Below are 12,994 nucleotides of genomic sequence, written 5' to 3' on the forward strand. Positions count from 1 at the left end.
CCCACACTTCCAAGGTCAAGGGGAGGGGAGGGAAGGGAGTGGGGAGGGGCGAGGGGGTTGATTCGAGGCTGAGGCACAGGCAAGGACCTGCCTAGTGGGGCAGAACAAATTACTCGCCTCTTTCTTCTCCAGATCCAGTTTGGACCTTTTCCAAGCATTCTATTCAAAGAAGACTAACATGTCACTTAAAAAAACGAAGTCAGCTGAGGTGAGTGGATTGCCTGAACCCACAGGTTTGAGACCCGCGTGGGCAGCAAGACCTCATCTCTACAATAAATCAAAAAATCAGCTGGGTGTGTAGCGCATGCCTGTAATTCCGGCTACTTGGAAGGCTGAGGCGGAAGGTTCCCCAGAGCCCAGCAGGTCGAGGCTGCGGTGACCGGGAGTGGCCACTGCACTCTAGTCTGGGTGACAGAGTGAGACTCCAACTCAAAAAAAAAAAACAAAAAACAAAAATAAACAGACAAACAAAACGAAGTCACTGGAATCAGGAGCAATCCAGAACTGTGGTGGATTCACTGTAGAGTCTTTAAATGTGTTCTACAAGAATTTGCAACATTGAAAGAAAATGTCAGGGACTTACTTGGGTTAAATTAAAAGTACAGTTTTATTGTATTTTCTTGTCAAACAACTGAAGAATAATTTAAATTAACAGGAAATATCACACTTGGAGGAAAAAACATAGAAAAGAAAAACCCTTAAATTAAAGCCAAACGTTCTTTCCAAGGCACAGCACTGGCATTTTCAGACTGACAACAGATTAAGTCTGTTTCCATGAAACAAAATCGCCAGCCCAAAGTCTGCCCCGAAAGAGTTTTCTACTCCATCTCCATGGCTCGGGCTCAGGGAACGATGCTCGTGGCCTTCCGCAGGGCCAGGTAGCCAGTGACAACGTCCGATGGCAGCCTCCGAATGTAGGAAAACTCTTCAATGGTGCTGAACCGCAGTTTGCTCTGGGGGTCTGTGTAGTTGGCCTGGGTGAGAAATGGGCACAGAGATGGGCAGAAAGTTGTGGGTGGTGAGGTTTTAAGTTCAAGTTTTAGCTTCTTTTTCTATTACTGAAAGTGAGCTATATCTTTATGAAGTCCTGCTCTATCACCAAAACACTAAATTGCTCACAGTGGCACAGACTCATTAATCTTCCCAGATGTGAAAAACACTTCAGGATATGGACAAGTGGAAGAGGAATAATCACACCGATTCTAGGACCCTTCTTATGGGCACCTTCAGGGCTGCAAGCAACAGGTCCAAGACTGTAATCACGGTGGTCATCCTTCCCTGCCTTCAAATACCTGCCTCCTTCCAACAGGCGCTCCTGGACTGCCAAGGCAGGAGCTGACATTGCGCATGATGGGCACGTGGACCTCCCTGCCACGCCCCACCTACCTCCAGCACGCTTCTCCCCAGTTCTTCCTTTTTTTTTTTAAGTCAAAGTCTCACTCTGTTGCCCAGGCTGGAGTGCAGCAGCTACCGCAGCCTCGACCTGCTGAGTTCAGGTGATCCTTCCGCCTCAGTCTTCCAAGAAGCTAGAACTACAGGCACAATCACCACACCCAGCTAATTTTTTGATTTATTGTAGAGATGAGATCTTGCCAAGTTGCCCAGGCTGGTCTTGAACCCCCGGACTCAGGCAATCTTCTCACCTCCGCCTCCCAAAGTGCTGGGATTACAGGCTTGAACCATCACACCTGGCTTCCCAGCTCTTCCACCACAACCCCTGCAGGCTTGGGCCACCCTGCAGTGCAGAGCTGGCCACCCAACCACACCCAGTCTTCCACTGGAAGGGATTGCCCTCCTGCAACTACAGTCAGGGCCATCTTTACAACCTGCAATTCAGTCATGTTATTCCTCAGCACAAAACCTCTCAAAATGCAGCTGGGCGTGGTATGATTCCAGCACTTTGGAAGGCCAAGGAGAGAGGATTTGCTTGAGCCCAGGAGTTTGAGACCAGCTTGGACAACATAGTGAGAACCCATCTCTCTCTTAAGAAAAAAAAAGAAAGAAAGAAAAACTCTCAATGATTCCTCTGCTCTTGAGACAAAGGCAAAGACCCAAGTCCTCAGTGTGGCTCCTCAGCTCTGGGTCCTCCTTCCTTCTGTGCAGACTCATTCTCTGGCTCCAATTGCCCTGGCCTTGAAGTCCCTTGCCCACGTCATGTCTCCTCTGCTCTCTCCTTGGCAGGGCCCCAACCCTGGCCCACTTTGCTTAGTCACCAACTGCACCTTCTTCCGGACTCACCCCCAAAGCCACAACCCCATGGAAGCCTATCTGCACACCCACAGGATATCAGAACCCCAGTCTCCACTTTCACAGCAGCACGTCTCCCCTCTGGAATGCTCATCTCTGTTGCTTTGGCATTTACTATCTACAGGGTTCTTTGAGGTCTAGGCCATGAGGCTCCGTGAGGCAGGAGCCCCATGGTTTGCTTATCATTATAGACCAGTTCCTGGTGCGACGTCATATGTACAGTGGGCCTGCAGTCAGGGTCTAGACAAATAATGAATGAAGGAATGAACGAACAAAGAAACAAGCAGACAACGGGGCCCATCACAGAAAAAAATTTGTTTCCCAGACACATCACAATTCTCTTTTGGTGTCAATTCCCTATGTGCAAAGTGGAGAAATAATTCACTTATTACGAATCTCAAAGCACATGGCTTCTGCAGATTGGGATCCAGAAAACATGAGACTGAGTCATTTTGAGCTCCTTTAAAAAATTATAGAGGATGTCATTAAAGTCTAGACAGATAACATCCAATTATTCAAATGTGGACTGTCTGCTCCAGTGTTGGTCACCTTTGTGTGAAGCTGGACTCACTGCAAATCTGTGACTCAGTAAAGGAGGGTAGACTCCGTAAAGCAGCAGCAGCTGACGGGAACTTAGTCACAATTTCTCAGGTTCTAAAATGTCTTCCCATTTTGCCACTGGGGATCGCCCTGAAGCACTTAACTGCTGCATGTCAGAAAAAATAGGATTATTCCTAAAAAGTTAAGATTAATCAAAGCTCTATATAAAATAGAATTTTGATTCTTTGGCTTGATCTAGATGTTACCTTCTTGTACCACAGTTCCTTTATTGACATTAATAAAAGGAAAGGCTTAAACAGGAAAACAATAGCTGGGTTCAGTGGCTCACACCTGTAATCCCAGCACTACGGGAGGCTGAGGTGAGAGCTGCTTGAGCCCAGGCATTTGAGACTAGCCTAGGCAACATAGCAAGACCTCATCTCTACAAAAAAAAAAAATTAGCCAGTGTGGTGGCACACACCTGTAAGTCCCAGCTACTTGGGAGGCTGAGGTGAAAGGAATGCCTGAGCTCTGGAGGTTGAGGCTGTAGTGAGTCATCAGTGGTCATGCTACTGCACTCTGGCCTGGGCGACAGAGTGAGACCCCAACTCAAAAACAAAACAAAAATAGAAAAACAGTGACAAGTCTCTTTTGAGGGCTCCTAGCCAGGAGGAAGTTAGATTAACCAACTGGAAGGGAGGTGCGTCTGACCTGGATCATCCATAAACAGACGAGCCTCCGTATCTGTGGCTGCCTCACTCCCACCAACAAACTGTGCTGAGCCAGCCGCTCAAGTCCAGACCTCACTGCCAAGAAGGAGGCTGCATAGACAATGGGGAAGACAGAGATCCTGTGGTACCAAAAAAAGATTACCGGCACAAACTTGACCAGACCTGACCTGGCCCAGGGACCAGGACCCATTTTTAACAGAAGGGAGGATGCTAGGTGACACCCCAGAGCGGAACAAGAACTTCACAACTCCAATCCACCCCCTCTGGAAGCCAACCCTTGAGCCTGAATGAAAAGGCAAAGGCTGCCTTCCCATAGGGCAGTCGGCAAACAGCTTGAGGCTTTCCTTGCTGCAGGGTGACAGCATTCATGGCTCCCCCATCTCACCCAGAGCCACAGCACCTTCTGTAGCTTTGTAATGGAGGCTGCACACAGGTGTGACCCTGCATGCCCTCCTGCCATGCCCACACATGGGGGAAACAGTCACATGGTTGGCAGGGAACACATGTCAGTGTCAACAGAGTTGGGCTTCACTTTATAATTATGTGACTTTAAATTATACAAGCAACAGACGAACACGCTCTCCTCTAAAAAAAACAATTCGAAGAATAAAGTCCCCCTTGAACACCAGCTACCATCCAAAAGTCCTTTGCCTTCCCCCAAGGGAACCACTGCTGGCGGGCACCCTTCCAGACTTTTTACATGTATACCCTTACACACATATGTAAACACACCAGGAAAATTACCCAATATTCTCGTGTGTGTGCTGATTTTTATGTACACGGCACCATGCTGTTTATGCTGTTTTGCATCTTTCATTCCACAATATATCTTGGAAGTTTATCCATGTTACAAATGCAGTGAGCTCACAGAACTGTATGAAATAGACTCACTGATAGACCTTTATGCGGTTTCCAGAATTTTGCTAATACAAACAGTCTCTCCTGGGCATATCTGCATGAAGTTTGTTATGCATACTATTTCTCCAGGGAGCTGCCTACCAGGCCAATTGCTTTTGCTTTTTGTGCCTCAATACAGAAAGTGCCAAAGTGCCCTTGAAAGAAGCCATGCTAATGCACATTCCCACCTCAAAGCAGCAATGTATGGAGATGTCTATTTCACTATGTTGACACCAAAATGTATAATCAAATGTCTTAATTTCTTCCCTGTCTTGATGAATCTTCCTCCTAATTACCAGTAAGGCTGAATATTCACTTATTGGTCACCAAATTTCCTTTCTTGTCACTGCCTACTCATATCTTCTTGCTGATTCAACTATGGAATTGTCTCTGTATCTTCAGAATTTCTTGATTTTTACACACAGTGAAGCAAGAGGTTTTAGGTCATAACAAGTCCTTTGTTGATGGCATAAAGCAGCCTGGAATAATGTTCCTTAGAACGATTCTCATGCCTCCTAAAGTGTGAAAACCACTGTAGTAGATTAGCTGCCTGAAACGGTGAGGATAAAACTGACATTGTAGGGGGTCACCCACCAAGTCTGGCCACAAACCATGGCTTCCACAAGCTCAAAATGGCACAGGGTAGATTTCCACTTTGGGTCATAACAGAATAACTGGTGCAAGACTAGTTCTCTTGACATAAACGACTATGACGATGGGTCCCATGTATGAGGTAGCTATTTTCAGGCAATAGACAAGAAGTAGCACACAACTAAAATGTCTGAGAAAAGAGAAGCTCGTATGGTAAACTCTGTGATCATCTCGACTCTCTGCCTGTGGCAATTTCCTAACAGTGGGACAGAGAGCTGGAGCTCAAGCAGGGCAGTAGACCCCCTCATCTGGGGAGGCAGGGACTAAAGCAGCGGGAATTGGCAAATCTGAGCATCAGAAGAGTGAGCTGCACTGGAAGGGGAGTAAAAGCCTGTTTGGAATTCCCTATGAGCTCTTAACCAGGGGCAGGGCTCTGTATGTTTAAGGTAAGACCATACAAATCTTACTGGAGAGCAGATAACAGAGGAACAGAGACTTGGGAGGCTAAGCAGTGCTTGAAGCTGCTGAAGTTTCAGCCTAGACAGAGTAGAGATTTTGATAACACCCCAGACATTCAGCTAAGCCACCAGAAAGGCAACAGCTTAGGAGTAAAAACCATGCCCTTGAGTAAGGCCTGTTTTGGCTACATCAAAACAAAGCCAACACCAAACTTCAATAAGATTGGCAGAGGATAAAGAGCTTAGAAGCTAAGTGCAATTAAGTTGAAGGAGGTTGGGGAATATCCTGAGTTTTCCACAGACCCATCCTAACAAAGTATAAAACAAAGCCTATACCCACTGCCGGGAGCAATCAGTAACTGGGCAAACTACAGGGGGAAGAAATGTCAATACTCTTCAGAAAAAGATAACAGAATCTAGAGTTTTTACAATGTATCATTCACAATGTCCAGTACACAATTTTTTAAAACTTGTATATATGCAAAAAAACAGAAAAATGTGACCCAAAGTTAACAAAAAAGCAGGCAATAGAAACTGATTCATATAAAGTCAATGTTAAGCCGGGCTCGGTGGCTCAGCCTGTAATCCCGCACCTTTGGGAGGCTGAGGTGAGTGGATTGCCTGAGCCCGCAGGTTCGAGACCCGCCTGGGCAGCGAGACTTCATTGCTACAATAAATCAAAAAATTAGCTGGCGTGGTAGTGCATGCCTGTAATTCCGGCTACTCAGAAGGCTGAGGCGGAAGGATTGCCGGAGCCCAGCAGACGAAGCTGCGGTGGCCAGGAGCGGCCACTGCACTCCAGTCTGGGCGACTGAGTGAGACTCCAACTCAAAAAAAAAAAAAAAAAAAAAAAAAAAAGGATTTAAATTTAAAAGAAATACAATTAATATGATACAGGAGTTAAAGGACAGACAACATGCATGTCTAGAAAGTTATTTCATCAGAGACATGAGAACTATAATGATCAAATAGAAAAGCTAGAAATTAAAAATACAGTAACAGACATGAAGAATGCTTTCAATGGGTTCAGTGATATACTCAATGCAGTGAAGAAAGAATTTAAAGCCACGTCAATAGAACCACAAAGAAATGAAAGAGTAAGAAAAATAAAAAAGAATTTTGAGACACTATCAAATCGTTTAATATCCACATAATTGGAATGCCAAAAAAGAGACAGGCAAGGCAAAAGAAACATTTGAAGAAGTAATGGCCAAAATTTTCCAAAATTCTTAACAGATACCAAACCACAAATCCAAAAAGCTAAGAGAACATTAAGCAAAATAAACACCAGAAAAATAATACTCAGAGTTATATTCAAACTGCTGAAAACAAAAGGCCAAAGGAAAATCTTGTAGGCAGTCAAATAAAGAAGCATTTCATAGAGAGGAAAAAAGGTAAGAAGTGTGCCAAATTTCTCATCAGAAACCACAGGAGCAAAAAGACATTTAAATACTGACGTCTCAAAAGCAATAAAAGAAAAAACCATCAACCCCGACTTCTATACACATTGAAATATATTTAAAATTAAAAGAGAAATAAAGGTTTTTCAGCTTAAAAAGAAGTGAGACTCTGACTCAAAAACATTTTTTTAAAAAAAATATCACTATTGGTTCATTAATTGTAATGAATATACTACAGATTTAATAATAGCAGAAAAGCTGTGTGCGGTGGCTCACGCCTATAATCCTAGCACTTTTGGAGGATGAGATGAGAGGATTACCTGAGCCTGTGGGTTGGAGACCAGCCTGGGCAATATGGTGACACCTAGTCTCTACAATAAAACTAAAAAATCAGTTGGACATGATGGCACAAGTTTACAATTCTAACTACTTGGAAGTCTGAGGGAGAAGGATCACCTGAGCCCAGGTGGTCGATGCTGTGGTAGCTGTGAGCAGTGTGCCACTGCACTCCAGCCTGAGCAACAGAGTGAGACTCTGACTCAGAAGAATAAAATAAAATAGCAGAAACTGAATTTGGATTTTTTCTGTAAATCCAAAACTGCTATAAAAAAAATACAGTCTATTTTTAAATGCTCAATTAAATCTAGAGAAGCTGGAAAAAACACGAATAAACACAATGAGACAGATAAAAACAACTATCAAGATTGCAGACTTCAATCCAACTACATCAACAATCACTTTAAATGTGAATAATCTAAGGCTAAGTCAGATTATCAGACTGGATAAAAAGCAAGACCCAACAATATGTTTCTGACAAGAAATCCACTTTAAATATATAGTTTAAAAGTAAAAAGATCAGCCGGGCTCAGTGGCTCAGCCTGTAATCCCAGCACTTTGGGAGGCCGAGGCGAGTGGATTGCCTGAGCCCGCAGGTTTGTGACCCACCTGGGCAACTTGGCAAGACCTTGTCTCTACAGTAAATCAAAAATTAGGTGGGCATGGTAGCGCGCGCCTGTAGTTCTGGCTACTTGGAAGCCTCAGGCAAAAGAATCGCTGGAGCCCAGCAAGTCGAGGCTGCGGTGGCCGCAAGCGTGCCACTAAACTCCAGTCTGGGCGATAGAATAAGACTCCAACTCAAAAAAAAAAAAAAAAGTAAAAAGATCAAGAAAGATAAAACATCCACAGTTACTTTTCCATTCCTGTGAAATCTTTTCAACTGAACATGAAGAAAGCTGGGGTAGTTATATTCATTTCAGACAAAACAACAAATAATATCAGGGAAAAAGAGGAATCTTCCATAAGGACAAAAGAGGCAATTTTCTTTTTAATAATGTACTGTATGTTATTACTTTGGTTAGTTTGTTACACAAGTTGAAGTCATACATTTTCATTAAAATATGAAGCATTTAAATGATGTGTAATAAGAGATTAAAAAGTGGTATACTTCATTATTTCTATAGTTGCGAGATAAAAAGTCCATCTTCTAAACTTACTAGAGATGATAAAAGGGTAAAGAAGATGAGCTGAGGCTGGGCGCAGTGGCTCATGCCTATAATCCCAGCACTTTGGGAGGATAAGGCAGGAGGATTTCTTGAACCCAGGAGTTTGACATCAGCCCGAGCAACATACCAAGACTTCATCTCTACAGAAAAATCAAAAAACTTGCCAGGTTTGGTGGTGTGTGCCTATAATCCCAGCTACTCGGGAGACGGAGGATCACTTGAGCCCAGGAGTTCGAGGCTGTGGTGAGCCGTGATCATGCCACTACACTCCAGCCCGGAGTAAGACTCCCTGAGGCAGGGTAGCTAGCACAAGTTAGACACAGATAGATAAATGTCCCATAGTTAGGTTTTAGGAAGTGTTTAGAGATTTTTTAAATTACATTTTACTGCAGGCCAAGCTATCAGCCTATCCCACCCCCTCAGCAAATCAAAAGAAAATCCCATCAGATGTAAGAATAGAACAGCCCCAGCTTTCAGCTCATAATCACTAAAATCCCTCAGGTTCTCCATTGAAGGTACAAGGCTCAACCCATCCTCTCACCAGCTTGTTTTGCAAACAAATTAACCTAATCAGCCCTTCATGACCTTCATGACACAAACCCCATCACCATAGCAGCAATCATGTGGCTAACCCACTCATCTGCCTGATGTCAATACCTGCACTTACCTGTCCCTTTGTGATGAGGTGGAAAAGACCACCATCCAATCACCTTAACAACCTGCCCCCAACAAAGGGAAGGTTTAAAGGCATGTGACTTAAAACAGCAGACCCCATTGCTTTGTTAAACTCTGCTTTTTCCACATGGCTCTTTGAGCTGTGGCTGCCATGTTTCCTTAGCCTTGATCCCCTCCCGTATCTTGGGGAGGTGAATCTTCTCATTCTCTCTCATTTACTTTCTAAATAAACTTTGCTTGAAAACTTCACTGGCTGCTCAAATTCACTTTAGAAACAAGCCAAAGAATCCACCATTTTTGTGTCGCACCCCACCCGGCATCATCCCTGACTCAAAAAAAAAAAAAAAGAAGATGAACCATTATAATACTATAAGAAAGCATTTGGCAGTAGTGGGAAACTGTCAGGGAAGGGGAGGTGGGATTGGCAGTTGAGGGAAACTGCTAGGGGAGGGAGGGACATACCTCATCAACAAGGGTACCTGCATAATCAACGTTTGTATACCTAACGTTTGTGTACCCCACATCTTTATAATAAAATAAAAAAAGAGTTTTATCAACAACAACAACAATAAAAGAATAGCTGAAAGTGACTTAGGTTCTACACTTTTTCTACAGTCTACAAATAAGGAAACAGGTGCTCTGAGGTTCCTGCGCTCCAGTGAATTCCACCAGCAGCATTTGAGGAATCGCTAGAAGTGGGGAGGACGACAGAGGCCCAGATCCACATGGGACCACAGCAGGTGGGTGGGCACTAGGCCCTTTAGATATCAAATTCCGTGAAAGGTTTCATCTGGAAAGGGGGTTCTGATGAAAGTCACTACCTTTACCATAGTCCCTCTTTAGAGAAGTTTAAGTATGTTTTTTAAAAGTATAATCATTTTTTTTAAATGTAGGTTTTTACAACATTAGCAATTTGAAAAGATGTAATTGTTTATATCATGTTATCTCATATAGTTAACTAGCAGATGAGAAGGAATTGAATCCCGGGTCTCCTGTTTGCTACAATCCTCCCTCCAGGTTGCCCGGACACTACCGGTATGAACATACCTCACAAACTTATTGCCTAATTCACAGCCGGGGGCTACAGGCAGGACCAGCAGTGGTCGATGTTCAACACTGTTTAACAAGACATTACCGCAAGAGCATCTCAATTTAACGTTATAAGGAATAGAGATGTAATTATACTCACGAGAAGACCTGAAACATCAGAATACTTCTTAGCTGGTTTAAAGGAAGGAGGTGCATCAATACTGAAGTCTGAAAAAAAAAAGAAAAAGATAACTAAGCTGGCCTTAAAGCATTCAAATCCTATCTCTTTTTTTCTAATATAAGTGTTTAAGTGTTTGGTAACATTCCCGAAATTTTCCCTGTGATTCAGTACTCAGAATTCTCTGGGGATTAACCAGAGAAGGAGGAGAGGAGTCTCAGAAGCTATGCAATATGTTGCCAGGCTCAATAGCTCATGCCTGAAATCTCAGTGATTTGGGAGGCTGAGGTGGGAGGATCACTTGAGCCCAGGATTGAGACCAGCCTAGGCAACATAATGAGACCTCATTTCTATAAATAATAAGAAAATTAGCAGGACATAGTAGCATGTGTCTAGTAGTCCCAGCTACTTGGTAGGCTGAGGCAGAAGGATCACCTGAGCCCAAGCGGTCAAGGCTGTGGCGAGCCCTGATCATCCAGCCTAGGTGGCAAAATGAGACACTCACTCAAAAAATAAAAAGGAAAAGAAAATAATCCATATTTTCATACAATAATACATGGGCCAAGTGCAGCCTCTGGATCTAGCCCCACCTTGCCACCTGTCCCCAGGGATCCTCTGTTCCAACAGAACACTAGAAAGCTCCTCTGCCCACAAGCTTCTTTCAAGGTCCCACACTACATGGGCTGACAGTGATGAAATGCCAGGCAACCCGCTAATCAGATCTGAGCCTCCACCCAGACAGCCTATGTCCACACCCAGATGACTGACTAGCCCACTAATCATTCATCTGAGTCACCCTTAGGAAAGAAGTACAGTGGCACAGGAGCTGGAGGAAAACTCGAACTTTTTTTTTTTTGAGTAGTAGTCTCATCCTGTTCCCTGGTTGGAGTGCAGTGGCACACTCACAGTCACTGAAGCCTCGACCTGCTGGGCTCAGGCGATCCTTCTGCCTCAGCCTTCCAAGCAGCTGGAACTACAGGCATATGCTACCATGCCTGGCTCATTTTTTTTTTTTAATTGTAAAGATAAAGTCTCACCATGTTGCCCAAGCAGGTCTCGAACCCCTGGACTCAGGAATCCTCTCGCCTCCACCTCCCAAAGTGCTGGAATTACAGGTGTGAGCCACCATGCCCGGCAATTTGAACTTCGGATGAAGTTGAACAGAGTATATAACTGTGTTTTATATGAACTTGGACGTACTGTGGCATAAAGTATTTACTCTGCAGAACACTGGTTTGGAGACTGAAAGAACTGAACTTTAAGCTGGTTGTTAAGAACCTTCCTAAATCTGGCATTATACTTGGGCTACCTTGTTTTTGGAAACAAATTTTAAAAGTAGACTTTTGAGTAAGAAGTCTGTCTAGCAGAAACACCAATATTATCATCTCGGGACCTACGACACTAAAAACCACACATCCATGACAACACAAACAAACAGGCTCAATACAGATACAGTTGTGTGGAAATATACACATACTATCCCTAGATTGATGCCACTATAAAATTCTCATGCTAAAAATTATTTCCTACAATTATGCAAACAATAAAATAATGTGGGCTTGTTATAAGAAAGTTCCTAGTCTAAACATCGTAAACACTTGGAAGCCTCTAGTCAGCTCACAGTTAGGATCATTCAGTTGCCACGGCAATGCCCTTTCGGAAGCGAGAATTTGTTTCAGGTTCTTCCAGGTCCTGTTCTTCTTGCCAGCAACTGCGCCACCGTGGCCAGAGTGCTTGAAGTAAAAGCATAAATTAGAGGAAACAAATCAATGGAGACTATCATTTGAGAATCTAACATTTATGCTTAATCATAACTACAATGTATTTCTCATTCTGTCAGCAATCATTTGTAACCCTGAGCTGTTTTAAGTATGTTATCACACATGTTACTCTTTGTTTGTTTACTTATTTTGAGATGGAGTCTCACTCTGTTGCCCAGCTTGGAGTACAGTGGCACGCTCATGACCACCGCAGCCACGACCTGCTGGGCTCAGGAGGTCCTTCCGTCTCGGCCTTCCAAATAGCTGGAACTGTGGTTCCATGCCACCATGCCCAGCTAATTTTTTGATTTATTGTAGAGACAAGGTCTTGCCAAGTTGTCCAGCCTGCTCTTGAACCCCTGGGCTCAGGCAATCCTCTTGCCTCAGCCTCCCAACGTGCTGAGATTACAGGAGTGAGCCACCACACCCGGTTTAATCTTAGTTTAAAACAAAGTTTCTCAATTGTTAAAACCCCTGAGTTAGTTGTGGTAGAGTAGAAAGAAAAGGCTACTTTTTCACATGCACATACAGCAATCAAATCCTTTATTGGGTCTAACTTTGTGGAATTCACTCATGAATTTCTTATCATGTTAAAATAAATTTACTACAAAATCAGATTTAAACTCATGACTATATCTCTAAATTCCTTTCTCGGGCAAGTGTCTTCCTTGCAAACTGGTGATCCTGGATGAGCCGGTTAAGCCCCACTCATGGCATGGCAAGACTTCTGGAAATCTTTTGTTGTTATTGTTCTATGAAGATGACAAAATAAAATGAAAAAGAATACCCAAATCTGTCACAGACATTGGTAATATGTATTTCCAAAATAATTCATTCAAAAATTAACTTTTAGCCAGGTTCAGTGGCTCAGCCTGTAATCCGGCGCCTTGGGAGGCTGAGGTGAGTGAACCGCCTGAGCCTGCGGGTTTGAGACCCGCCTGGGCAACTTGGTGAGACCTCATCTCTACAATAAATCAAAAAATTAG

At 43.6% G+C, this 12,994-nt stretch overlaps 1 protein-coding gene across 2 annotated transcripts in view; it reads right to left on the bottom strand.

Annotated features, from left to right (window-relative positions):
- Positions 1–583: 583 nt before the first annotated feature.
- Positions 584–12,994, bottom strand: part of INO80C (INO80 complex subunit C) — a 30,377-nt gene continuing 17,966 nt past the window's right edge. For both annotated transcript variants that reach the window (XM_008060296.1, XM_008060297.1), the window contains 3 exons: positions 11,870–11,981; positions 10,231–10,298; positions 584–974 (listed from right to left, as the gene is read on the bottom strand). In XM_008060296.1, coding sequence (XP_008058487.1) covers positions 843–974; positions 10,231–10,298; positions 11,870–11,981 — 312 coding nt within the window. In that variant the 3' untranslated portion in view covers positions 584–842. The remainder of the gene's footprint in view (positions 975–10,230; positions 10,299–11,869; positions 11,982–12,994) is intronic.

Source organism: Carlito syrichta, unplaced genomic scaffold (genome assembly GCF_000164805.1).
Source record: "Carlito syrichta isolate Samal-C Ts95f unplaced genomic scaffold, Tarsius_syrichta-2.0.1 Scaffold304583, whole genome shotgun sequence".
Classification (NCBI taxonomy): domain Eukaryota; kingdom Metazoa; phylum Chordata; class Mammalia; order Primates; family Tarsiidae; genus Carlito; species Carlito syrichta.